This window comes from Eschrichtius robustus, chromosome 1, assembly GCF_028021215.1.
Source record: "Eschrichtius robustus isolate mEscRob2 chromosome 1, mEscRob2.pri, whole genome shotgun sequence".
In the NCBI taxonomy this organism is placed as follows: domain Eukaryota; kingdom Metazoa; phylum Chordata; class Mammalia; order Artiodactyla; family Eschrichtiidae; genus Eschrichtius; species Eschrichtius robustus.
In genome coordinates this window covers 176740409-176765775 of record NC_090824.1, presented here as the reverse complement: position 1 = coordinate 176765775, position 25367 = coordinate 176740409, and the positions used below count along the sequence as shown (strand labels likewise).

The 25367-nt window shown below is 42.9% G+C and overlaps 1 protein-coding gene across 1 annotated transcript in view; it reads right to left on the bottom strand.

Annotated features, from left to right (window-relative positions):
- ITIH2 (inter-alpha-trypsin inhibitor heavy chain 2) overlaps positions 1 to 25367 on the bottom strand; it is a 38067-nt gene that overhangs the window by 3430 nt on the left and 9270 nt on the right. Inside the window, exons 5-19 of the mRNA XM_068538365.1 lie at positions 23734 to 23838; positions 21278 to 21440; positions 19547 to 19654; positions 18599 to 18727; positions 17086 to 17202; positions 14669 to 14837; positions 13577 to 13702; positions 11993 to 12174; positions 10927 to 11112; positions 10414 to 10553; positions 8424 to 8593; positions 6758 to 6895; positions 1585 to 1698; positions 942 to 1140; positions 212 to 384 (exon numbers count right to left, since the gene is read on the bottom strand). Coding sequence (XP_068394466.1) covers positions 212 to 384; positions 942 to 1140; positions 1585 to 1698; positions 6758 to 6895; positions 8424 to 8593; positions 10414 to 10553; positions 10927 to 11112; positions 11993 to 12174; positions 13577 to 13702; positions 14669 to 14837; positions 17086 to 17202; positions 18599 to 18727; positions 19547 to 19654; positions 21278 to 21440; positions 23734 to 23838 — 2219 coding nt within the window. The remainder of the gene's footprint in view (positions 1 to 211; positions 385 to 941; positions 1141 to 1584; positions 1699 to 6757; positions 6896 to 8423; positions 8594 to 10413; positions 10554 to 10926; positions 11113 to 11992; positions 12175 to 13576; positions 13703 to 14668; positions 14838 to 17085; positions 17203 to 18598; positions 18728 to 19546; positions 19655 to 21277; positions 21441 to 23733; positions 23839 to 25367) is intronic.

The following is a 25367-nucleotide window of genomic DNA, read 5'->3' as shown; positions in this document are numbered from 1 at the left end:
CACTCTCTCAGCGACACTGACCTCTTTGTGTGCCGCTCAGGCACCTTCATAAATTAAGACCAGGGCACAGAGTGTGGGTCCTCCCTGAACCCTTGAGTCCATACCTGTCACTTTCCCACATTCTAACCAAATGTTCTAACCTTGAGCCAAAGTTGTTCAAGACCTAGGGTGGTCAGTCCCACACCTGCCGGATGGTCCACGGACACTTTACCTATCAACCCGTGTACATTAGGAGAAAACTTGTTTGTGGGGGGGATGTAGATCCCCAAAAAGTCGACATTGACCGGATGCTTCTTCCAAACGCGATGAAGTAAAACAGAGAAGGACATCTCTTTATCCAGGGCGATAGTCACAGTTTTCTCTTTCTTCACCGAGACAAGCACCCTGGTGGGAAGTCAAAAAGGAATTAATGATCCCAGAACAGACTCGTTTTAGAATGTCATTCCTCTCTCACCCCTAATATGACTTCACTCTGCCCCGTACAATCCCCCCAGTTTTCTAAGAGCTTTACAACATTTTGGCCACAGAACGCTGATTTATCTCCCAGTGCTGAAATTCTGTCAATGTATACATTTCCGTATCAACAATGAACAGATACTAATGGGAAGATATTACTCACAGGACAAAATCATAGTGTTTCTGAGCACTCTGACACTCTGAGCTGGATTTCAGTTGATGGATTCATTCACATGTCCAACATGTACTTATTGAGTACTTACTGTATGCCAGGCGCCAGGCTAGCACTGAGACACACCGTGACCAAAACACATAGACTCTACTGCCAGGAGCAGGGCAGGAAGTAACAAAATTTTTCCTGAGCCTTGACTTCTTCACATTTAAAATGATGATTTTGAATTTTATGTTTGTGTCACGCATGTCTGGATTTGTTGATGTAGTCACGTGTCAAGGATACACCTGAATTCGGATGTAACTGTACTTGCCTCTGGTTAAGGACGTGGGCCGTGTCAGACCAGGACAAGACGGATGTTCGAGAGCCCCTGCTCAGGGAGATGGTCTCGGTGCTGATTTCTATTTTCATGCCCTCACGTTGGAAATAAAATCCCAGTTTCCCAAAATAGGTGCTTAGTTTTTCATTCTTGGGCTTCTTGGCACCAATGAGCTGTCCATTGACCAAAATCCCTGCAAGGAAAAAAAATGCTTTTTTCTCTCTTGTGCGCTCATTTTCTTTCTTTCTTTTTTTTTTTTGCATATATGGGCACCATAATTCAAATTTATAAAACTTGACAGTATGGGAAAATTATTTTTTTATTTAGCTTCAGGATCTACATAACATTTTTTTCCTCTGTAATTCTCATTTTATAACTATTTTATTATGGTTTAAATTAATCATATCACAACAAGTTCTGCTAGTTCATACTCAGAGTATTTTATCTATAATAGTTCAAATAGTTAGGAATATATTTATAATTCATTTCTCACTATCAGAGTTTGAAAAGAGTAGTTTGAAATATATATATATATAAGATTTTATTAAGGTAGGAAAGAAAGAAATCCCAGGTAGTGACAGTGAAGAATGACCATGATCTAGTAGTCTAATTCTAATATAATATCTTTTTATTTTACCTAATTCTGGATCAGAAACAAGGTTGAGGATTTTTCCAGGTTCTGAGTCAATATTGAAACAAATATTCTTTTGGCTTTTTGGTAGGTAGATGATGAAGTGTGGGTCATTTTCAACTGGAAAATATACAAAGAAAATGAAAACAAACAAAATCATAGAAAGGAAGGTTAATTTGAACAGTATTTTATTCCTGAACATCTTTAATTTCACAACAACAAATGTTTATTGTGCTCCTACTATATGCTAGGTACTGTTCTAGGCACCAGGTACCCAGTGGTCCAAGCTCTGTCCCTTCCTCATGGAGCTGCCATCAGAGTTCTAGGTTATCTTACAAATATAGTGTATACTCGCTTTGTAGCTATCACATATATTCTAGGCTAGAGAGAAAAAAATGAATACGAAGGACATAAGGAATAAGAAACACAAGCATACACACTATATATATAATATATACTACAAATGCACTACATGTGTGTATATACAGTGACTGTGTGTATAGATAGGTAAAATACTTGTATTTTTAAGTAGTCGTACACAGTACATAAAAATAAAAAAGACATAATATTACCTTTTGGCATACAGATTAATATTGATCAATTCCAAGAGCAATGAAGGATCAAGCTATTCCCAAGAAAGTACTCCTTTGTTACTAGACACCATTATTCTGGCTGATCTTTTTTGTTTGTTTGTTTACCCATTCAACAAATATTTGGTAAGAAAAAAAAACAAACTATGTGCAAAACTCTGAATTAGGCAATGCTTGCTGTAGCTATAAATAAGTCATGGTCTTTACCTTCAAGAGAGAAACAATTTAATGAAGGAGTGACAAAGACTCTCTCCTGGGACTAACTCTACTCAGGCTTCCCTGAACTCTTCAAGTTTGGCCTCAACTTTTGGACTTCCATGTTCCTCTCTGCATTGTCTAATTTTAGCAAAAATCCTACTAAGTAGGTTTAGCTAGAATCCCCCGCCCTCCAAATCTGATCACCCGTGATATCTATTCATGTTCCTCCTCCCCCCACCATCCTCAAGTGAGGGCTGATTACCTGGCCTGCCTTCAGCAAGAATCCTGTTAGGTTAGTTTAACCAGAACCCCCCACTTCCACTGATGTTTCCTCTTAGTAATCTTCCATTTACTGACCCCAGCCTGGTTTTTGTCTGTAAATTCCCACTTTTCCATGGTGTGTTCAGAGTTGAGTCTAATCTCCCTCCTGCACTGCAATACCCCAATGCAGTGGTCCCTACACCCATCATGAATAAATTGTTCCTTACCGTGCTTTAACAAATGTCATGAATAATTTTTTCCTTTAACAGAATATCATTTGTTCTTTCGTGAAGGCAGACACAACTACTAATGTGAGATGGACTAACGTATATGATTGAAAAATGGCCCAAGCACACTGCTCTGGGAATGAAGATGGAAGGATGATCAATTCCACCCAGGCAAGTGGAGAAAGGCTTTATAAAAGGGTTGGCTTTTGAACTAAGTCCTGAAGGTAGGAAAACACAGGTAGATAAAAGACACAGGAGAGAGATATTTTATTCTGAGTGGACAGAATGAGGAAAGGAATGGAGGGAGAGAAGTTGATGATTTGTTAAGAAAGTAACTCAAGATGACTAGAGGATGGGTTTTTGCGAAGTCTTAGATAAGACTAAGAATGTAGGTCGTAGGGAACCGTGGACCACCAGGCCACAGAACGGACCTTTATTCTGTTGGGGAGCTATTGAAGGTTTTGGAGAAAAATGTGATATGATTTGACCCTCATTTTAGGAAAATTACTGGTCGCAGTATGAATTAAGGATCAGAAAGTAGACACAGGAAGATCATTTAGCAGCTAAGGCAGCAGTAATTCAAGCAAGAAATGTTAAATGCAAAAACCAGCATGGCGGGCGAATGGGTTTGGCGAGGGAGGGGAAATTCAAGAGTCATCTGGTAGAAGCCACAGTATCTGGTAACCGAGTGGAGAGGAGTCATTTAGCACTTCCAGGCTTCTAGCCTCAGAATTGAAGAAACTGAAGAGGAAGGTTTGACTTAAGACCTGCAGTGCTTGTGTTTTCCAGAATAAAATTGGAAGAGCGGGCTACCATCCAGTGAGAGGTCGCTGTTTTCTAGATGCTATCACAAAGCTCTTTGCAAATATTACTAATTCTCACAGCAGTCCTGCAGAGGACAGGTGACCTGCCCGAGGTCACATCACAGAGTTAATAAGTGGCAGAGTTATAACGCAAAGCCACGCCGTCTGATTACATGCCCATTCTCCCAACCATCCTGATATGCCCCTTCAAGTGTGTGTTTGGGAACTCGAAATGGAGGATAAACTCATCCAGAACTGGAACAAAATCTTGTACTTCTTTGCACCCCTCACACCACCAAGCTCATGCTCTGTAGTCAATAAATACTTGGTTAATTGATTTTGTGTAGGAGCTGGGCAGGAGAGGGCATCATTAAAACACGCAACAAAGGTTCCCAGCTCTTTGTTTTTTTAATCAAAAAAATCATTTTATTATGATAGCCTCTTCTTTCCTCTACACAAATAGGGTGTTTTGAGATAACTTGGCTTGAAGGAAATTGCTTTCATTAAAGATAATGATGGGTTTTGCCATTTTGATGAACCTAAATCCCATCCATCAGACCTTTTGGTGAGCAGCAGCGAATCAGTACTGCTGTAATGAGCTGATAGGTGTCTACCAGAAACAAAGGATCATACTGAAGTTAGTCTGTGCAGCCTTCCATTCTGATCAGGTTGGAGGGAGATTGAGGACCTGGGGTTAATGGGTGTAAGACTAGCCAGCACTTACTGAGCTTCTCCTAGGAACCAGGAACCTACTTTAGAACCACCTTGCAGGTTATTATCATCCCCATTTTGAAGGTGGGCTGAGACCTATAGATGTTTCAGTGTCCAGGCCAAGGTCATGGGGGCAGAGGTTGACCCCAGAACTGTCTGACTCTCAAGACCTTGTCTTTTTGGTTGCCTCATACAGCAGAGACAAGAAACTCGGAGCAAGCACTGCATTCTTACTGAGAAGAACACTTCAAAATAAACTGGCTCGAGCTCTACATGTTTCTACGAAAGTTTTATTTTGCAAAGGAACAGTTTAAGTGACTCATGAACTTGTCACTGCAATCAGGTCTTGCTCTCTGAAGCCGCTCGTTGGAAACACATAGTAAAAATGGCTGTTGTGCAAGCACAGCAACCTTGGACACATAGATTCCCTCCTCATGTGCCACTTTACGAGGCTGTCACTTCTGAGAGTCACATGCAGAGCCCTTCACCAAAGCTCCATAGTTGGAGGTGATGTGGGAGGGGAGTGGAGGGACCTCTGTCTGAAGCATCACCACCAATGAAAGTGTGAAGAAGATCACTTTGGGCCTACAAATAACAATTTCAGAGCTAAGTTGTAGAGGTGGGATGTTTTAAAATATCTCTATCAAGATACTTATTAAAGATATTTAAAGATATCATAAATATCGACTCAAAAGTCCTTGCTGTGTTCTCTCTGTTATAATTCGATGTCGGGTGAGTGGTAGGTGTACGGTCCTGAGAAATCAGTTCTGAGGATTTCTGAATAGAAGAGTCTTACATTCCAAGCAGTCTAGAAAAGCAGCATATTTCTAAGAAGCTACACCAGAAGCTACTCTGATATTTAAACTGCAAACCACCTGAGTTAAGCTGGTACTTTGGAACTTCCAAGAGGGAGAGGGATGTGCTCCTTCTTTGAATGTTTAAATTTACTCCTAAGTAAAAGGCAGAAAAGGGGCACAAGCTTTCTACATGGGACCAGCCAATGGGTAGGCAGTGGAAATCCCTTTCACTGAAAGGCATAGTGCAGACCAGGAACAGGAGAGAAGATAGTTTCCTATTTCCCCCAGGCAGCTCCTCTCTCTGGTTGAGAAATAAGACCCTGCAGAGGTTGACAACCAGAAGGCAAAGAAAGAATCTGCACAAGGAAGCCAGCTGCAGCTGCCAGGACTCTCACGAGGAAATTCGTTTTCCTGGCTTTCACACGATTGCATCTGCTACCCATGCCTGCCACTGAAATCACTGGTAGAAAGATTTTTAAATGCTGAGCAAAACTAGGATTTTCAAATATGCTGTTGATTAAAATCAAGTAAGCAAATTAACAAACAACCCCACAAAATAATGTATGATAATGCAGTTATATAGGAAACAACATTCAAGTATTTTTGATTATAAAATTGATAATAACACCTATTTAGGGACTTTCCTGGTGGCTCAGTGGTTAAGACTCTGCGATTTCACTGGAGGGGGCACAGGTTTGATCCCTGGTTGGGGGAACTAAGATCCCACATGCTGCACGGTGCGGCCAAAAACAAACAAACAAAACACCTATTTATTGAGTGACTATAACACGCCACTCTTTAAAGATGGTTACCCATTTAATCGACAGCTATGTAAGTAGCTTACATCATGATACTTACGTACTTACAGCTACGTAAGTATCATGATGCCTCTTTTCAAAATGAAGGAAGTGAAGTGCAGAAATGTTAAGTAACTTAAGTTCAAATGAGTGTCATGAACAATCTCCAAAGAAGATGTCCTTTCCATTGATACCCATGGGCCCTCCCCACACGAGAGGTGCATCTCTTCCATCCCAGAGGGTTTGCCTCGTACAGTTGGAAATGGGGTGCTATGGAATGCGTTGTCCCCCCCAAATTCATATGTTGAAGCTGTAACCACCAACATGATGGTGTTTAGAGGTGGGGCCTTGGGAGCTGATGAAGGTTAGGCAAGGTCATGAGGGTGGGACCCTTATGATGGGATTTGTGCCCTTATAAAAGAGACACTGGAGAGCCTGCCCTCTATCTCTCTCTCCAGTGCATACACAAAGGGGCCATGTGAACACACAGGAAGACAGGTGCTGCCTACAAATGAAGAAAATGAAATGTACCTTGCTGGCACCTTGATCTTGGACTTCCCAGCCTCCAGAACTGGGAGAAATAAACTTCTGTTGCTTAAACCACCCCGTCTATGGTATTTTGTTTTGGTGGCCCAAGCTGACTAATACACGGGGCCATCTTCTTTCCATGGAAGGCAACGATGCCTATAAAAGGCTCCCAGTTTTACCAGGATTTTTTAAACGTATACAAATGCTCCATGGCATTATGGTCCAATTGAGATCTGGGATGTGGAAGCATTGTGGAAGTTTCCTTACCTCTCATCACGTGTGGAGGAGGGGTTGTCTCAAGCACTGGAGCACCAACCGCGGGCATTGGGACCATTTGTGTCGGTGAAGGGTTCACCCAAGGTGGGAATGAATTTGGAGCAACTCTGTTGCCATAATACAGGGCACCTGCATAGAAAAAAACTGTATCCATTAGTTTCCGGGTTTACTTTTCCATGGACATTGCTTACAATATCAAGAATCTGTTTTATGCAGACAGACCCCAGAGGTTCTCAGCTAGGGTTTTCTCCCATTATTTTTATTTCTGAGTTCTCTATCTTCCAGCTCCTTCTGTCATCATGCTGTGAGGGCCTGCTGTAGGCTTCTCTGCAGAGTCTGGGTCCCGGGCTAGGGTCAGTAGTAGGAGGAACCAGCCCTCAGAGGTTGGGGAAGGACCTTGTGCCTTCACCATAAACTGGGGAGATGAGGTCCAGCCAGACTCTGGACGGCATCTTCTCGGATCTATTCCTATCTACTCACCAAACGACAATCAGAAAGCAACAAGGATTTACTGTATAACATGATATTCAATATCTTGTAATAACCTATAATGGAAAATAATCTGAAAATACATATATATATAAAATGGAATCATTTTGCCATACACCTGAAACTAACACCATATTGTAAATCAACTATACTTCAATAAAAAAGAAAACAAAACAAAACAATCTGAACGATTTAGTTTCCCAACCAACCAATATCCCCTACTGGTTGCAAAAAATTCATTTGGCTTTCTGATATGCAGTCAGCTCCTTGTCTCTGAGAAAAAATGCCAGTTCACCTAGGCATCTTATCCATGGAATATAAAATCACCTATAAATGCCAGGTCATCTAGCGTGAGTTTCTCCCTGCATAAATTTAGCTGTGAGGCTCCAGGCTATTGTAACTGGAAGTCAGAAGTAAGAGTTTCTTGAAGCCTAGACCACTGTCATAAAGTTGGCATCTCACTTGGACAGAATTAAAAATGCAGAAAACGATCCCTCCGGTGAATGCTGGTCATTCTCAAGATTGTTATAACAGGACCAGTCCCTAAGAAAGGGAGGAAGGAAGAAGATAAGTAAACCAAGCTCTTCTAAATGTGGGCACACATGCCCTTGGGTGTACCTTGGGACATTCCACAAGACACAGAGATCATGGATAGCTTTTATGGCAATTTTGAGCTTCTTAACTTCCATATATATTTTTCCCAAGAAAACCCCTTTCTCCTAGTTTAGAAATGGAAGGCACACCTTTTCCTGCCTGCCTCACCAAAAACCTCCCGGGAACTAAGTGTCCATTTGAAAATCGGTGTAGTGCCCCCAAATGGAATAACTCCAATGTCTAGGAAACAAATCTATTTGTAAGTCAGACAGTTTTCAACTCTTTGCTTTCAACAGGATTGGAGTAGGGCCTGACCTGTCATCTGATAGACCATTAAAAATACTTTTTGGAGCACTAGATTCTATATGAGTTTTGTATATGACTTCAAAGAAGTTCAGATAAGTGAGTGCCACTGCTATAACCAAGTTCTTTCCATTCCTGTTTACTTTTATGTATGTCAACAAGGCTTATCAGGACTTAGGCTTATAAAAAAATATTGGGTTGGCCAAAAAGTTCATTTGGGTTTTTCCGTAACGTCTCATGAAAAATTTCTCCACCAGGTAGGCAGACTCACCTGAACAGCAAGAATGGTCTTGTGGAGGGGAGTCTGCCAGCATGCGTTCATCCCCGGCGTCATTCTCAATCACCATGGATGTGAGGGGGGTTACTATATGGTGATCCAGAGACATCTGCAGGATTGTTTTTGTAATTTTCCTTTTCACAGCAGCTGTAGGAGCCAGGCTCCTGTACTCAGGAAACAGAGACATTGGACAGCATCACTAGATTTAACTCCACCACTTCTGGGTCCAACTGGGACCCTGGGGACCACAAGGTAAAACAGAATTAACTGGCTTCATGAAGCTTAGTATTTTGTCTATCCATGCAGTCCTAAGGAATTTTTAAATAGATTATTATTATTTTTTAACTGATGTATAGTTGATTTACAGTGTTCTGTGTGTTAATTACTGCTGTACAGCAAAGTGCTTCAGTTATACATATATATACATTCTTTTTCATATTCGTTTCCATGATGGTTTATCCCAGTATACTGAATACAGTTCCCTGTGCTCTACAGTAGGACCTTGTTGTTCAGCAGATGTAATAGCTCACATCTGCTCACCCCAACCTCCCACTCCACCCCTCCCCCGACCCCCTCCCCCTTGGAAACAACAAGTCTACATAAGTTATTTTTGAGAGCAGTTTTAGGTTCACAGCAAAACTGAGCAGAAAGTAGAGCTTTTCCGTATACTCCCTGCCCCTTCCCCACCCGACAACCTCCCCCATTATCAACATCTCCCAGTAGAAGTGGTACATCTGTTACAATCGATACATCTACATCTACACATCACCATCACCCAGGGTTCACTTTTGTGTTGTACATGCTATGGGTTTGGACAAATGTATAATGGCAGGTATCCATCATTATAGCGTCATACAGAGTAGTTTCACTGCCCTGAGAAATGCCCTGTGCTCTGCCTGTTCATCCTTTCCACCCACTGCTCAATGGCAAACACTGATCCACTTTACAGGGATTCTTTCTTAAAAATCAATATTTAACGTCTGCAGCAATTTGCTATGTACCTTTACATACACCCAGTTGCCTCTGTAAAGATGCAGGGACAGTTCCCACTCACTCTAAAGCCACAGCTTACAATCTTGTGTCTGTTTTATAATCTTACTGACATTAAGGATTTTCTCTCTGAGCACAGTTATACAGCCGTATTTCATTTTTCCCAGCCCCGTTCACACCACCCTGCTCCCTCTTCCTCAGAATCTGATCGAATAGGTGGAGGCGGGCTGGGGAACAGTAATTTTCTTATCCAAACACCCCCCTGTAATTCTGATACACATGGTCAAAGAACCATACATTACTCTAGAAATATAGTTTTTATACTGGAGCATTTAAATACCAGTCAGCTGAGAAGCCAGAGATGAAACAGGTACCTATGGGAAGCCCTTCCTTATGTGATATCAGAATTGCATAAGTGTAAATTTCTCTTTGGACAATAATCTATTTTCAGGAGTAAATGCAAATGAATTCCTGATACCCATAGCAATGAGATGGATGAATCTCATGGCCATCACATCGAGTGAAAGAAGCCAGAAACAAAAAATACAGTTTGTAGCATTATATGTAATTTCGTCATAGACAAAACTAATTGATAGTGACAGATGTCAAAATAGTGATTTCTACTCGAGGTGGGAGGTGGGTGTTGAGTGGAAAGGAGAATGAAGGAGACTTCAGAAATGGAAGAAGTGTTCCGTGTCTGGATCGGGTGCTGATTACGTGGGTGATGTGCGTAAAAATTCATTAAACTGTACCTTTAAAATGAATGCACTTCACATGCTTTATTGTATGCATGTTACATGTCAAGAAAAAAGAAAAAAAGAGTGAACCCAGCTTGAGTTAAAACTGCCTGAAACCAGTGGAAATGAATGCTCCAAACCCTGTAATAATTTGCTGCCTTTCTTGGTTCCAAACTCTTCTTTTTTTGTCTATTATGTCAAGTATCCAAGGCAAGTCTTTTGCGTTTGCAAATCCCTGTGGTGTATGGTCTTCTTACCGTTCAGCCAGAAGTTGGTTGATAGTCAGATAGGCCCACAATTTCTTGGTGAAATCAGGATCTGCATGCTTGTCTTTGGATAGAAAATCCTCCAAGCCATCCATCTTGGCCAGGGTTTCCAAGACTAACTCTGCATTAGCCTGGACAATGGAAGGTTCAGTTGAAAGACACCAGTGGGGCAGAATTGTAGTTAATCAATTCACATTTTCCAAAGGATCTACTGTGAGTGAATCAGGGTAGCAGGCAACTTGAAGGGGAATGCAAAATAATCCAAAAGAATATACAGGAGGAAGTAAGTGCCAACCTCTAGAGTTTGGGATGAAAAAGGTAAGGATTTACACAATAGTTGGGAAGATGGCACAGATATTCTCAGGCCTTCCCTTTCGCTTTTTGCTTTTATCATACCCACAAGATTCTTGGAATTCAGAGTATCAGCCTGTTAATATACAAGATGTCTCTTGTATACTAAGGGGACAATTAGTATTTTTAGAATAAGCAGATAAGTAGAAGTACCGAAGTTGCAGTGATAATACTCTGTAACTGCTCCAATTTATCAGGGTCAACTTTTCCTGCCACCACGATCTCTGAGCCTCCAAAATAGTTATGGAAACTGTTTTGAGTGACATCTGTTACTGGTGTTTGGGGATAGTTGAACTGAACATTCCGGAGCAAGGGAGTCGAGACCTGGTTGTAGAATTTCTACAATTCATAGAAAAAAACAGAGAAATCATTATTTTCATATCACTTTATAGACCTAAAGCATTTTTCTCTGAGATTCTTCAAGTGCTTAGCAGACATCGCTCAATTTATTCTCCCAGGATCTCTGTGGAAAGCTATGGAAAATTCTCATAGTTATTCAATGAACTGAAACAGAGACGATCAAGACTTTGTTAAGAATATTACTCTTGATTTAAGAGCCCAGTATATTTTCTTTCTGTTATGACGAGCATGAAAAGCTCAGGGGCTCTCATAATAAGTCAGCTGGGTGGATATCCCCAAGTTAGAACCCGTCTCTTACCTGTTCCCAGGTTTAAATATGGTGCCTGCTATTGATAGATGGTACCTGGTACTGACAGAGGGTGGAGTAAAGTATATTCTTCTTCTCCTTCATTTTTTCTTGTCCATTTAGTCAAAATAAACAAGTAATTGATATCCTTTATATGTAAGGAAATGTACAGGCTATAGTTTGATTTGTGTTGCATTACAGAAAGTTGATTTCCAAGATGCCAATGTACTTTAAAGGGAGACCAGTGCCCATGGCGATTAGGAGGAGCGACGGCTTAGCAGGACTGGAGAGACACAGGAAGCCGTGATGGTGTCTCCCAAGACCTGTTCAGGGAGTAGGGAACTTGGTATCCATCACCTTACCACCTCTCATCTCACTGTTACTGCAGGTGTACAAGTGGGGGTGGGGTGCATGAGAAAGGAATAGAACACTTCCCCGATTCTTGTGACCTAATATAGCTGACATAATGACAATTTTTACTTAAATTCAGCCATATTCTTTTGGGCATCAGATATTGCTAGTTGAATGATTTCAAGTGAAGAAAAAAAAAAAAAGAACAGAAAAAAAAGTTACCTTGAGCTGGGCAGAAGTGTCCTGGTTTCCATAAATCCTTTGCGCGATCCCACGGTTTTCGTTGGAGAGTCTCTTCAAAAAATCATAGTCAACATCAAATCCTATCCCCAAACTGAACAAGGAGATGTTTTCTCGTATGTTCTGCTTCACGTTTTTCTGAATTTTTGACAATTTCAATTCCCCTAAAGATGATGACAGGAAGGAAAGGAGTGAGGAGGCAATGCTATCAAGATTTGGGAAAACCCATGGAGGGCAGTTTAGCAAAATTTGTCCAAATTCAAAATGCACCTATGCTTTGACTCAGTCACTCAACTTCTAGGAATTTTCCCTAGAGATGCCCTCATACATGTTGAAATGAAGGACGGGCAGTGGTATATAGCAATGTTATTGGGAATAGCAACATATTAGAAACAACTTAAATGTACACCGATAAAGGAGATGGGTTAAATTATGGTATATTCAAACTGTGAAATACTATGCAGTTATAAAAAAGAACATGGCAACTCTTTATGTGTTTATATTGAATGATCTCAAAGGCACATTTTTAAAGGGGAGAAAAACAAGGTGAAGGTCAGTGTATGCAGGATGCATTTGTATACATGTATATATGAGTGTGTATATATTTTCATATATTTGCGTGTACATGTATATACAGTATACAGATACACATAGAATATCTCTGGAAAGATACACAAGAAACTGGTAACCAGTGACTGTCTCCCGGGACAGGAAATGGATGGTTGAGGGTCAGGAGTAAGAAACTGACAATTTTTTAAGCTTATTTCCTTTTTTTCCTTAGGATTTTATTCTAAAATTGAATTTTAAAAGTCATCTGATCCAAGCACTGAATCTACGACAAATACACAACGACTGCCATTCTGCCTCGCCCTCCCTCTTTCTAGAACTCTGGTACATTGTCAGGATTGCACCACTGGTTCTCCTTCCACTGAGCTGTGTCAGGCACAGTTAGGTATATCCTTGTCTACAAGACGGACTGCAGCGCAATCTAGCATTCGCTCTCACTGATGCTTGTCCGTGTAAAGACGCAAATGAAGCAAATGAAAATAACACTATATGTAATAGAAGCAGGGAGATGGCGAGCCATGGTGTGGATAAGAAAACACACAGGATGCATCAGAGAGAAGTAACCTGCCCAGGTGCAGTGAGTACATGGGGGAAATTTGGAGAACAGTGGGAGAACAGGTCACTGCAGACTCAGAGGATACATCCTCAACACACACACTCCACACACCACCTCACACACCTTACGCTGAGGAAATAAACACACTGCACTAGTATGTGTCAGCAATCCTCATAGCATATAACTCAAATTCAAATGCAAGTTTCCCCACATTGTGGAGGGGAAACTGAGGCATTCAAGAGCGTCCTGCCCCCAAACGTCTGGGGACTGCTTTAAGTGGAGTGAGTGCTTCAGGGTCAAGAGAATCCTTCTTTTAGGAAGCATGGCTTTAAAATGGCTTAGACACTCAGGCAAATGCCATTTGAGTTCCCATTTTGAGCAAATCACGTCCCCAAGCAACGAGAGTAAAAATATTTATCACTAAAAATGTAAATGATACTCGCCTACTGTCGGATCGCCGTCAGACACCAAAATGATCAGCGAGACCGCGTTGGGGTCCAACAGTCCCAAGTTATTGGCTTCATTCAAAATAAAGATGGCCCGCAGGAGTGCTTCGTTGATATTCGTCCCTGTGAAAGCCACAGAATGTGCTGTTCTGTTACATACTCTTACTTTCCACAGAAACAATCACGTCTTGGGTTCAGGTTCATCTGTCTGGCGATGACTCATGTATAGTTTATTCAGTACCCAAATCATCCGATTGCTTTCCAAATTTTGACCAGGCTGGTCCAGATCCCCCAGTGGAATAAAATATTCACTTTGTAGTAAATGGTTCCCTTAGAGATGAATTAACCCTTTCAAAGCAACAGTCATTTTGTTAACCACCAAACGGAAGTCACCTAATTCAGCCCTGCTGACGTACTTGGACACTGTTCTGTAAACAATTATGTGTTATGACATGTGATTTTTTTCTCTTTTTTTAATTGACGTTTAGTTGATTTACAATGTTGTGCTAATTTCTGCTTTACAGCAAAGTGATTCAGTTATACATACATATACATTCCTTTTTTATATTCTTTTCCATGATGGTTTATCTCAGGATATTGAATATAGTTCCCTGTGCTATACGGTAGGACCTTGTTGTTTATCCATCCTGTATATGATAGTTTGCATCTGCTAATCCCAAACTCCTCGTCCATCCCTCCTCCACGTCCCTGTCGCCCTTGGTAACCACAAGCCTGTTCTCTATATCTGTGAGTCTGTTTCTGTTTCATAGATAAGTTCATTTGTGTCATATCTTAGTGATATCATATGGTATTTGTCTTTCTCTTGCTATGCGAGTCATAAGAAGGCTAGTATCACTTACTGACACCCTTTTCTGAGGATGGAATGGTTAAAAATGTGTGTGGGATGGGGTATGGATTACGTTTTCACCACGACCATAGTATTCATTGTTTAATAATAAATGTATTATTTAAAGCAGACCACTGCAGACTGGGCAAAGACCACTGGGGTAGGGAATCGTATTTCTTAAGTGAACCAAGATTTGAATCCTATGGAAGTTTCTCACTGGGCTGTGGGCTAACCCTACTCACCTCCACTGGGCTGGATTTTGTGAATGTAATTCTTGGCATCTGCAATCTGTGTTTTAGTAGCTGGGACTAAATCGTTTCTCCAGGTTCGAACATTGTGGTTGAAATCAACCATGGAGAAATGGTCTTCAGCGCGTAGATCATCCAATATGGTCTTCATCGCTTCCACTGTCTGTTTTGAGAGAGAATAGAGAAGGGTCTTAATACATAAACTCTAAGCCTAAGATGAAATGAGGAAGACCAATAATTCATCCTAGTCATCTTTCAAGTACTGGCTCAAGCTATAATTTTTCCAGAAAACCATATAAATCCACTTGAGTCAACACAGATCTACCTCTCCTGTATTCTGAACATGTATTGTCTGTATTTTGATACTTAAACTTTTACTGTCTTCTTTTGTCATGCATGACCAGTCTCACTAGCTTGACTTTAAGTTGAGGATTATGAGCTTCAGGTGTCCCCTCTGTGGTGCCTGAAAATCAAATGTACTTCTCAAGTGCATCTACTCAGCCTTCTCATCCACTACCACGTAATTATTGCTTCCCATCTCTCCTTCCCCTTCAAACCACCAACACCTGCCTCTCCTGTCTCAGCTGATGACCTGGATTCCTACTTCACTGAGAAATGGAAGCAATCAGAAGAAAATTTCCACAACTCCCACCGCCATAAAGTCCCACCTGCCAGTACTTGTACCCATAAACTTTTCCTTCCCGCCTGGAAATGTAGAAGAACCAGTAGTTGTATTTCCGCTTAATGCAAATCCATCCACCTGTGACCTAGATTGCATTCTCTCTCGTCTACTGAAGGACATGGCTCTAGCAACTGCCCTTTGCCTCTCCTGCATCTTGAATTTCCCTCTGTTGGTACATTTCCATAAACAGAGTAACATGCTATCATTTCTCATTCCTTTAAAAACCTCATAATGTACCCACTTGCCCCATTTCTCAACTTCCCTTTGCAATAAAATTCCTTGAAAGAACTGTCTAAACATACTGTCTCCAAATCTTCTTTTCCTATTCTTTCTGAAACACATTCCATTCAGGTTTTCACCATCATCCCTCCACTGAAACATCGCTTGTCAAGGTTGTTGTGAAATCCGGTGGACTATTCTCACCTCATCAGACTCAATCTGAGCAGCGTTTGGACCAACTGGTCACATCTCTCTCCTAATATAACTTCCTCGTCTTCTTCCAGAGCCTTGGACACTCTTGGTTTTCTTCTTCTTTCATTGGCTATTTTTTCTTAGTCTTCTTTGCTGGTTCCTCGTCTTCTCCTCAGATAATTCTAATTACTGGAATAGTGTAAGTGTGACTCCTGGTTTTCTTCTCTTATCTACACTTACTCCTTGATGTTCTCACCTGGTCTCATGGCTGTGAATACCTTCTACATACTCGTGGCTCCTAAGTGTCTATCTCAATATCTCACCTCTGAGCACCAGATCTGTAGAGCCAACAGCCTGCTTAACGTGTTCACTTGGGTGTGTAATAGTCATCTCAGACTTCAGTGATGAACTAAGTGCCTGACACATAGTGGGTGCTTAATAAATACTTGTTAAATGAGGAAAGGAAGGAAGGAAGGGAGGGAGGGAGGGGTGAAAAAACTCTTGTATTAGAGCAGTGGTTCTCAACTGAGGGTAATTTTCTCCCCAGGGGATATGTGACAATGTCTGAAGACATTTTCGATTGTCATGACTGGGAGGGTGGGTGTCACTGGCATCTAGTGGATAGAGGCCAGGGATGCTGCTAAACATCTTACAACATATAGCGTGGTCCCCACAGCAAAGGATCAGCCAGCCCGAACTGTCAAAAACACCACTGTGGAGACCCGGGTACCGGGGTAGAAGCACAGTGGGCAGGGCCATGTCTTTTCCGTCTTTTGGATCCTAGAACAGTAGTGAACACTTGGGTGGTCAGAAATGGTTGCTGAATGAATGAATGGTTAGTTGGTGGTTCAAATTGGTTGAATGGATGGATTGATGAATAAAATAAGAAATTTCCTTGTTTGTTTAGAATTACATCTATACCATTAACCCTGAATAAGCCTATGTTGAACTCTGAACTGGAAGACGTGAGACAGGATGGCCACCCTCAAGGAATTACAGCATAATTAGAAAATATATGCATACAGTGATGTCAAAGTTATTCATGAACAATGGCAAGGTATTAAAGGGTTATATGCAGAAGAACCAAAAGAATATGAAGCAGAAGAGTTAGCAGAGGTTACACTGAGATGAAAGTTTTCAAAAAGGTGAGCTTTGAATAAATCTCTGCTGTTCAGAAGCCACCCAGTCTGTGTGACTTCGTTAGCAGCCTGAGCTGAGACAAGCCCTGGGGGGAAGGGGCCTCGAACAACTGCATCATCAGGAGAGGATGAGAAAAGGTAGGGAGCCCCGGGTACCACTGCCCACCAGGGGTACTTACCTGTTTCATTTTTATTCCCCACATTGAGCCACTAACGTCGATGACAAAGAGGATGTTTTTTGGAATTGGGTCCATGTTCTCAGGAGCAAAGAAGTGGACAAAATATCCATTAAACACCTGGAAACCAGAACACATCTGTGAGCCAAACCATTACCAATGTTCGGAATGTAGGAAGACGAGGGTCTGGGGACTCAGAGAGGAGAGGGGTGGTCACAGGGAGCAGGAGAGAACAGAGGCTTGGTGTCCACCTGCTTCTCCTTTCTCCTTCCTGCTCCCACTCTGTCCTTCCCTGCGAAGGTCTGAGCCTTCTCAGCAGTTCACCTCCTAGGGTCTTTCCCTCCACTCCTGCCACCCCACCCAGTCTTCATCGAGAGCCTCCGTCCCAGGCACCCTGCTAACCGACGGTGAATCAGGAAGAGTCCCTGCTCTCCTGAGGCTCGCGGGCGATGAAGGACCCAGACAAATAAAGAGGCAATTTGCAGCACAGGGTGTTAAGTCCGTGATCAGGAAAAATAAAAGGCTCCGAGAACACCCCCAGTGGCGGTGCATCTAAGTCAGACAGGGGAGTCTTCCCCAGGGAAAGGGCAACTACGCTGGACTTCAACGTGGGTTCGTGAGTTTGCAGTTAGGCTGCCAGTGTCGGGGTTGGACTGAGCTGGGGGGTGGGGGCCAGGCCGGGGAAGAGACTTCCAGACAGGGCAGCCCTTGGCACACTTAGGGCTCTATAAGTGGTTCAGCACGATGAATTCAAGGAGTTAGGGCAGAGAACCCACTGGGCAGACCATGAAGGACCTTGATGTGCATCCAGGGGAGTCTGGGTTGTTCTAGAAGTTAATGGGAGGAGCTGGATTCCTGATCCCCGCCTCTGTCTTCTCTTGTAGGTGCTAAAGACTGGCTCACCTCATTCTCTTTCCACTGCCCTTTGGTTGCTTCCCCCAGGACATTACAGTGTCCAGCTGTCAGGTGTGTAGCTGTGGACACTTCCCGACCCGACCCCCCATCCCTGGAGAGAAGCACTTGGCTCAAGTGCTTCTCTCATCCCAAGAGAGAGGCTCTTGGCTACTAAGGCCTCATTACTTTAGCACAGGGAAATATGCACACACATCTAAGACGTGACAAAAGAGGAAAGGGAAATGCTCAAGAAATCTCACAAGGAACATAATCTCTGTGCTTTCTTTGATCATCTCATTGCAAAGGGCCTTGGAAGGTTATCGAAAATTCCCATTTTGTGATTTCCTATGGTTCTTCATTCGAGGCCTAGACGTACCTTCCTGGGACAAAGGCATGAGACCCAATGACCTTTATTCAGTTATCTTGACATAAAATGCTCAGCGACACTTAGAGAAATATGCTTTTAGTCCCTTGTCTGCAGCCTTGACACTCACCTGGGCAGCTGGGAACTGACCAGAGGCTGGCAAGGTTTATTCCGGGGGGGGATGAGGGGGGATTATTCAACAAAAAACAGTTCTTAGGCTTTGGCGGGGCCATTCTCCCAGGGTCTGTTTTCACCCACCTGAAGCTCACCGACTTTCTCCTCTCTGTTCACATCATACATCACCACAAGCTCACCATCGACCGCAGTCTCAGAGCAGTTGGAGCATTTTCTTTGCTGTGCTACCGTGGGCTTGAAGGTGACGTGTGCCTGGAAAGAACAGTAGTGTCACAGCCCGGTCTCGGCCCCCCTCCCTCTCCAGGTGAGGAGTTGACAGCTGCACCTTCTCGTGCACACAGGTGGAGGTCAGGGCCATTCTGCATCTGGGCAGCATCGGTGGTCTCGTTGTTGATGGAAGGGATGGTGCCAAAGCATGTGAGGGGGCATCTAACAGCCTGCGGTGCTGTTGGCCTGGTTTCAGTCCTTCATAAGAGATTCAAAGAATTCCTCCCTTTCCCCCCAAGGAAGAAACAGCTACCAGCTCTAGAAAGAGTTGGTGAAAGGTTCTTAGAGGACTTCGATCCCTCCAAAGGTGGTTACTATTGGCCATTAAGGCAGAGAGAATTCGGCTGAGTATTTCTTGCTGTGATTAATGAAAATCCACTGTGTATTATGTGAAAACTGTCTTTTTTTGGCTGCGCCGCGCGGCATGCAGGATCTTAGTTCCCCAACCAGGGATCGAACCCTTGCCCCCTGCTGTGGAAGCACAGAGTCTTAACCACTGGACCAGTGGTTTTCAAGTCCCTGTGAAAACTGTCTTTTAGCTACTGGTCAAGTGAAATTACCTGGGGGAAGTGGGACAGGACCCCCAAAAGGGACAGACTCTGGTCAAAATGCAATGAAACAATCAGTAATATTATTCTGTATATCCTGTGGGAGACCCTAGACTTTGCTCAGGGATCACTGTTCCTTCATATAGTTCCCTCAGCTCAGCACCTGACGGCTTTTCTATCCCCCACAGCAGAGGAGGAGAGCAGAACCCAGGAGCCAGTGGCCTCTTAGACTCTGTAACATTAATGCTTGCGGTACCTTCTGGTGTCCTTTAGATACGACAGGAACTCCATCAAAATGCCCATCAAATGTGTCCAGAACATGAAGAAATCTCATTCCCTGAGGTTCAATAATCCACACATCTACCTAGAGGTGGGAAAGAAATTACTCAAAGCATTAAAATATCTTTCAAGATTGAGCAAGAAGCACACTTACTAAGTCCTCTGCTGCTCTTCTCATCCTCAGGATTTCCCAAAGATGACCCAGCATGGCTCCACCATCACTTCTGCAAGTTCTTTAAATTCTGTGTCACACAATGCATCTCACCATGTAGGCTGAAGACCTTTTGGGCAACCTAGTATTCCCCTTCTATTGCTTCATTTCTCTGGGATTTAATTCCCCTTCGTCTACTCTATTCCATTCCATTCTTATTTATTTTAAAAAAATATTTATTTATTTATTTGGCTGCGCCAGGTCTTAGTTGCGGCATGCAGGATCTTTTAGTTGTGGCATGTGGGATCTAGTTTCCTGACTAGGGATCGAACCCGGGCCCCCTGCATTGGGAGCACAGAGTCTTAACCGTTGGACCACCAGGGAAATCCCCATTCTATTCTTACTTAGAAACAAGAATGGAATGAGAATTTTACCATGATCCATTCATTCATCCCCTTGAATCTTCTACATCAATGGGCAAATTACAACCTGTCTGCTTCACCTTCCTATGTGTCCAATGCAGAGCAGGTTGAACTGTGCACTTCCCTGGGTTTCTTCCAGTTCTGCTCTGCCTCTTACACAAGTGTTCACGTGATGTCAATAAGAATCGAGCCAAGAAAAGAGCAGCTCAGTTCTCAAGGCAAGAGGTGAAGATTACAGCAGAGGTGAGTTCAAATCGGTAGCCAATGCCCTGCCACAGGCATTGCTCTCGAGGTGAAGAGAGCTGGGGTGCAACGTGGGGAACGTGGAGCAGATGAAGACGACTACCTCAACCTTCACTGACTCCTATTATTTGTCACCTACTTCCATAAGCTCATCTCACTTGTAACCAAGGAATCTAAGAACGTTGTAGTACCCTTTTCACAGGTGAGAAAATTGAGGCTCAGGATAACTTGTCCCATGTTGGAAGGTCAGTGTAGTGGGTTAAATGGAGCCCCCCCAAAGACATGTCTACATCAAATCCCTGGAAGCTGTGACTACTACCTGATTTGGAAAAAGGGTCTTTGCAGATGCAATAAAGGATCTTGAGATGAGATCATCCTGTACTACCCAATGGGCCCTAAAGCCAACGACAAGTGTTCTTATAAGAGCAAGGCAGAGGGAGACTCGAGACACTCAGAAGAGGTCACACCCTGGTGATGTGACCAGGGGGGCAGAGATTAGAGCGATGTGGCCACAAGCCAAGGAATGCCAGGAGCTTCCAGATACCAGGAGAAGCAAGGACAGACTCTCCCTGGCAGCCTTTAGGCGCGTAGCCCTGCCAACACGTTGATTTCAGACTTCCGTCCTCCAGAACTGTGTGAGAAGACGTTTCTGTTGCTCTCAGCCACCCAGTGTGTGGTCATTTGTTACAGCAGGCCACAGGAAGCTGACACAGCTAATAAGGAGATGAGCTGGCACTGAAATCCGCAAGGAAGTGGTCTGCTTGACTCCAAACCCAGAATCCTTTCTGCACGCCACCCTGACCTGCAGTGTCGAGTGGCATGGAACACCACAAAGAGTGGGGACAGGCAGAAAGCACAGATGAGGGACAGGGCCGTAGGAGGATGGGCTCACCTCCAGGTGCTTGGCCAGTCGTCCCGGCTGCAGGTGGAGCCTGTGCTCGTAGGACCCCAGCTTCCTCCACTTCACTTCCTGGTAATGAAGTTCAAATTGCACCTTTGCTCCGGGGGCGATGTTCACTTCGGTTTTGAAGTTCTCCATATCGAGGGCTCTGCTCCTAAAGGTGCGAGCCCCCCACGTGAGTCATCAGAGGCAGAAGCTACGCAGAGGGCAGCCGGGCTTCCCTGGGCTAACAACCTGCTCGTTGTTCGGAAGACTGAACGGTAGGTACAGTAGAGGTAACTGCAACTTCTAGATAAATTTCATGCCACCAGCCTGGAATTTTCTTCTCTCCTACCTGATCTTTTTCTTCCAGAGCTTCTTACAGATTTGAGTGTCATCTGCAAAGAGCTACTAGTTACTGATCACCTATTATGTGCCAGGAACTGGACACACATATCATTGCTATTATAGCAGCTCTGCAAGCTGGATCCCAATACCCTCAGTTATCAAATGATGACAGATGAGGCTCACAAAGGGTAAGTAATCGCTCCAGACCACACGGTGAGTCAATTGTACGGTAGGAACTCAAACCCAAGTTTAGATGATTCCAAAGATAGCACGCCTTTCCTCTACTGCTTTTGAGACTCATTCTAGAGATTCTTTATATTTTGAATGTCTTCAGAAAGAAGACATCTATTATTTCATCAAATTGAATGTGTATTTCCAGCACTAATGCCTTATTTAGGCCCATACACACCAAGTCCAACGTGATCATTAATCTTGAGGTGTTTATGGTTTTAAAGAGAAAACAGCAGGATTGTCAAATGAGGGAGATTTGAGCATTAGGAGAAACAATGGGTGATTAAAAAAAAAAAATAAATGGCTAAATAAGCAAGGTGAGACCATGCATAATGGGATCGTTTGGGATCAGGGAAGCACCAGGAAGAAGTGAGCTTGGGATACAGGGCAGCTGAAGAAAAAGACGAGCATGGCCGGGTACAGAGCTTAGGAGTAGAGCGTGGGGTGAGAGGCCTGATGTATCTGGGTGGTTGGGGGGCAGGCTACAATGCGAGCTCCGTGTTCTCTGCTGTATCTGCAGTACCTGGAGGAGTTTCTGCTGTAAAGAAATATTTGTGGAATGAAGAAATAATAAATGGATGGATGATGTGGTCAAAGTGATGGGTAAAGACGGCAAAATGATACTTAAAGCACTTATTAACCTGGATGCATGCTGGAGATGTTCCCCTGGCTTGGAATTTCTCCTGTCCTTTCTCCTGGCTGAATTCTATTAATCTCTTTGGGCTCAGCTCAAACATCGAGTCTTCTGTGATGATCTTCTGGACCCCCGGGCAGAACTGTTCACTTGGTACTTGGAACTCCCATAGGGTTTTGTACCATCTCTACATTAGCGCATTATACCATTATATATTACCCCATTATATATTATATATATTACACGTACCTGTATAATATATATACTGTAGTCACCTATATGGTATATATGTTATAGTCACCTATATAATATATATATTACAGTCACCTATCTGTTATATATATTACAGTCATCTGTTACATATATTATAGTCACCTATAGGTTATATATATTATAGTCACCTGTATGTTATATGTATTATAGTCACCTAAATATTATACATATTACAGTCGCCTATATGATATATATATTATAGTCACCTATATGCTATATATGTTATGGTCACCTATATGTTATAGTCACCTATACACTGTCGGTTCCGTGGCCATCTCCTCCACTGGCCTGACGGTGTTTGTTGCAGTGTTGCTGTCACCTTTGACAGAGCTGGGTACAGTGTTAACATTCAGTGCATTTTTTTGAACGAATGAACGCATGAATGAAATGAAAAGAACTTCAACTAAGGGGAAATTTGCATGTATGGAGGAGGAGGAGGAGGAGATAAGAAAAAAAGATGGCAGGATCTGAGAGCAGCTTAGATACACAGTGTGGGATCAGTGAACATTCCTCTGACATTTCTGGTGGGAGAGGCTGCCTCTTTGAGGGTGGCATGGCATTTCCAGTGTCTTATGTAAGACCATAAGGGGAAAAAAATAAACAGAATCTAAACTAAGTAACTGGTGCTGAAAAAGGTGCCACCCCATAAAAATAGGCCAAGAAAATCATTAAGACAAATTCCAAACCTTTCTTTCTGTGTATGTGGTCAGTGCTGTAACAAGATCACCAATACTTCTGTAGTTCCTCTCTGTACTCTGCTGAGAATCAGTGTTTAGTGACAGGACAGCCATCTACATGCAAGGCAAGCTATGTAAGGCTAACACGTGTGAGATCATCCAAAACTCATGTGTTGCAGGAGGCCTTAGGGAAACAGGAATGGCGATACCTAACTCTGCCCCCTGAGGGTGAGGTTCTGTGCCTTCCTGGAGGCTGGTTTTGGGGTTGAGCGGGGGCAGCAGTGGATGAGGACCCCCCCCCTTACCTCACCAATCCAGCCATTTTGCCTTTTGCTCTGGCCTGTGAGTAGAGGGCTCGGCCCACCGTTTTCTCCTTAACAGAACTAGTAAATGTCGTGCCATCCACAGTCCTAAAAAATGACAGAGGGCCTACAGTTGGTCCAAATAGTAGTCTTAGCACAACAAACAAACAACAAGTCAACAACCCAACCAGGTGGACTTAATGAATTATTTAATTATCATTTTGAACCTGCAGGAAACACGGAGATGTTTGCATATTTCACAGGAGTCCTTTTATCTGATGGTGTGATTAAGAGAGGTGAGGTGGGCTCCCGTCCTAAAAGCTTCCTCTCGCATATTGTAGTGTTTAAAATGTTTCTTCCTAACGTTCATAGCAGCACTATTTACAACGGCCAAGACATGGAAGCAACCTAAGTGTCCATCGACAGAGGAATGGATCAACAAGATGCGGTACATATATACAATGGAATACTACTCAGCATAAAAAAGAATAAAATAATGCCATTTGCAGCAACATGGGTGGACCTACAGATGATCATACTAAGTGAAGTAAGTTGGACAGAGAAAGACAAATATCATATGATATCGCTCATATGTGGAATCTAAAGAAAATGATACAAATGAACTTATTTACAAAACAGAAAGAAACTCACCGACTTAAAGAACAAACCAATGGTTACCAAAGCGGAAACGTGGAAGGGGGAGAGGTACATTAGGAGACTGGGATTATCATATACACACTACTGCATATAAATAGATAACCAACAAGGACCTACTGTATAGTACAGGGAACTCTACTCAATATTCTGTAATAACCTAAATGGGAAAAGAATTTGGAAAAGAATAGATGCATGTATATGTGCAACTGAATCACTTGGCAGTACACCTGAAATTAACACAACATTGTAAATCAACTATACTCCAATATAAAAATTTTTTAAAAATGTTTCTTCATTTTCCAGTTTTACCCTTCAGATTAAGGGTTGTTCTCTTGTGCATCCCTTTGGAATGACAAATGTGCCTAGGATTGGTGACTGATAAGTCACTAGTTACCTGGCTGACTTTTGGTTTATGAGATCATTCTCCCGTGTGTTAAGGATCTGGGGTGGCCTGGGGGCATTACGCTCTCCTGTGAGGGTGGCAAAGAGCAAAGAAAGATGAAGATAGGTGCTTGTCAATCTCTCTGCAAAGTTTGTGTTTATCTCTCCAACATCTCCCTCAGGGACCTCTGTGTGCTCATGTCACCTCTGTCTCTTAGCTGGCCGTCACCTAATCTGTCCCAATAATGATTAGTTGGAGCAGTCGAATGACAGAATTTTAGAAGCAAAATGGAACATCTGGCCTTCAAATGGGCAGTATCTCTCCCCAAGGAGGTATTTAGAAGTGCGTGGAGAAGTTTTTGGCTGTTCTGATGACTGAGAAGGGCTACTGGCATTATGGGACGACCCCAAGAGTGCTAGACATTCTGCAACGTGAGGCAGAGTTTCCTGTCCCAAATGCCAACAGCACGCTTGTCGAGCACGCTTGGTTCACCTCTGTAGGTGAGAGAAATAAGAGCCAAGGAGACAAGCGACTTGCTTGAGGTCACACACTAGCTCAGAGGCAGAGCTAGAACTGGACCCCGTGTGCCCAGGTCGGC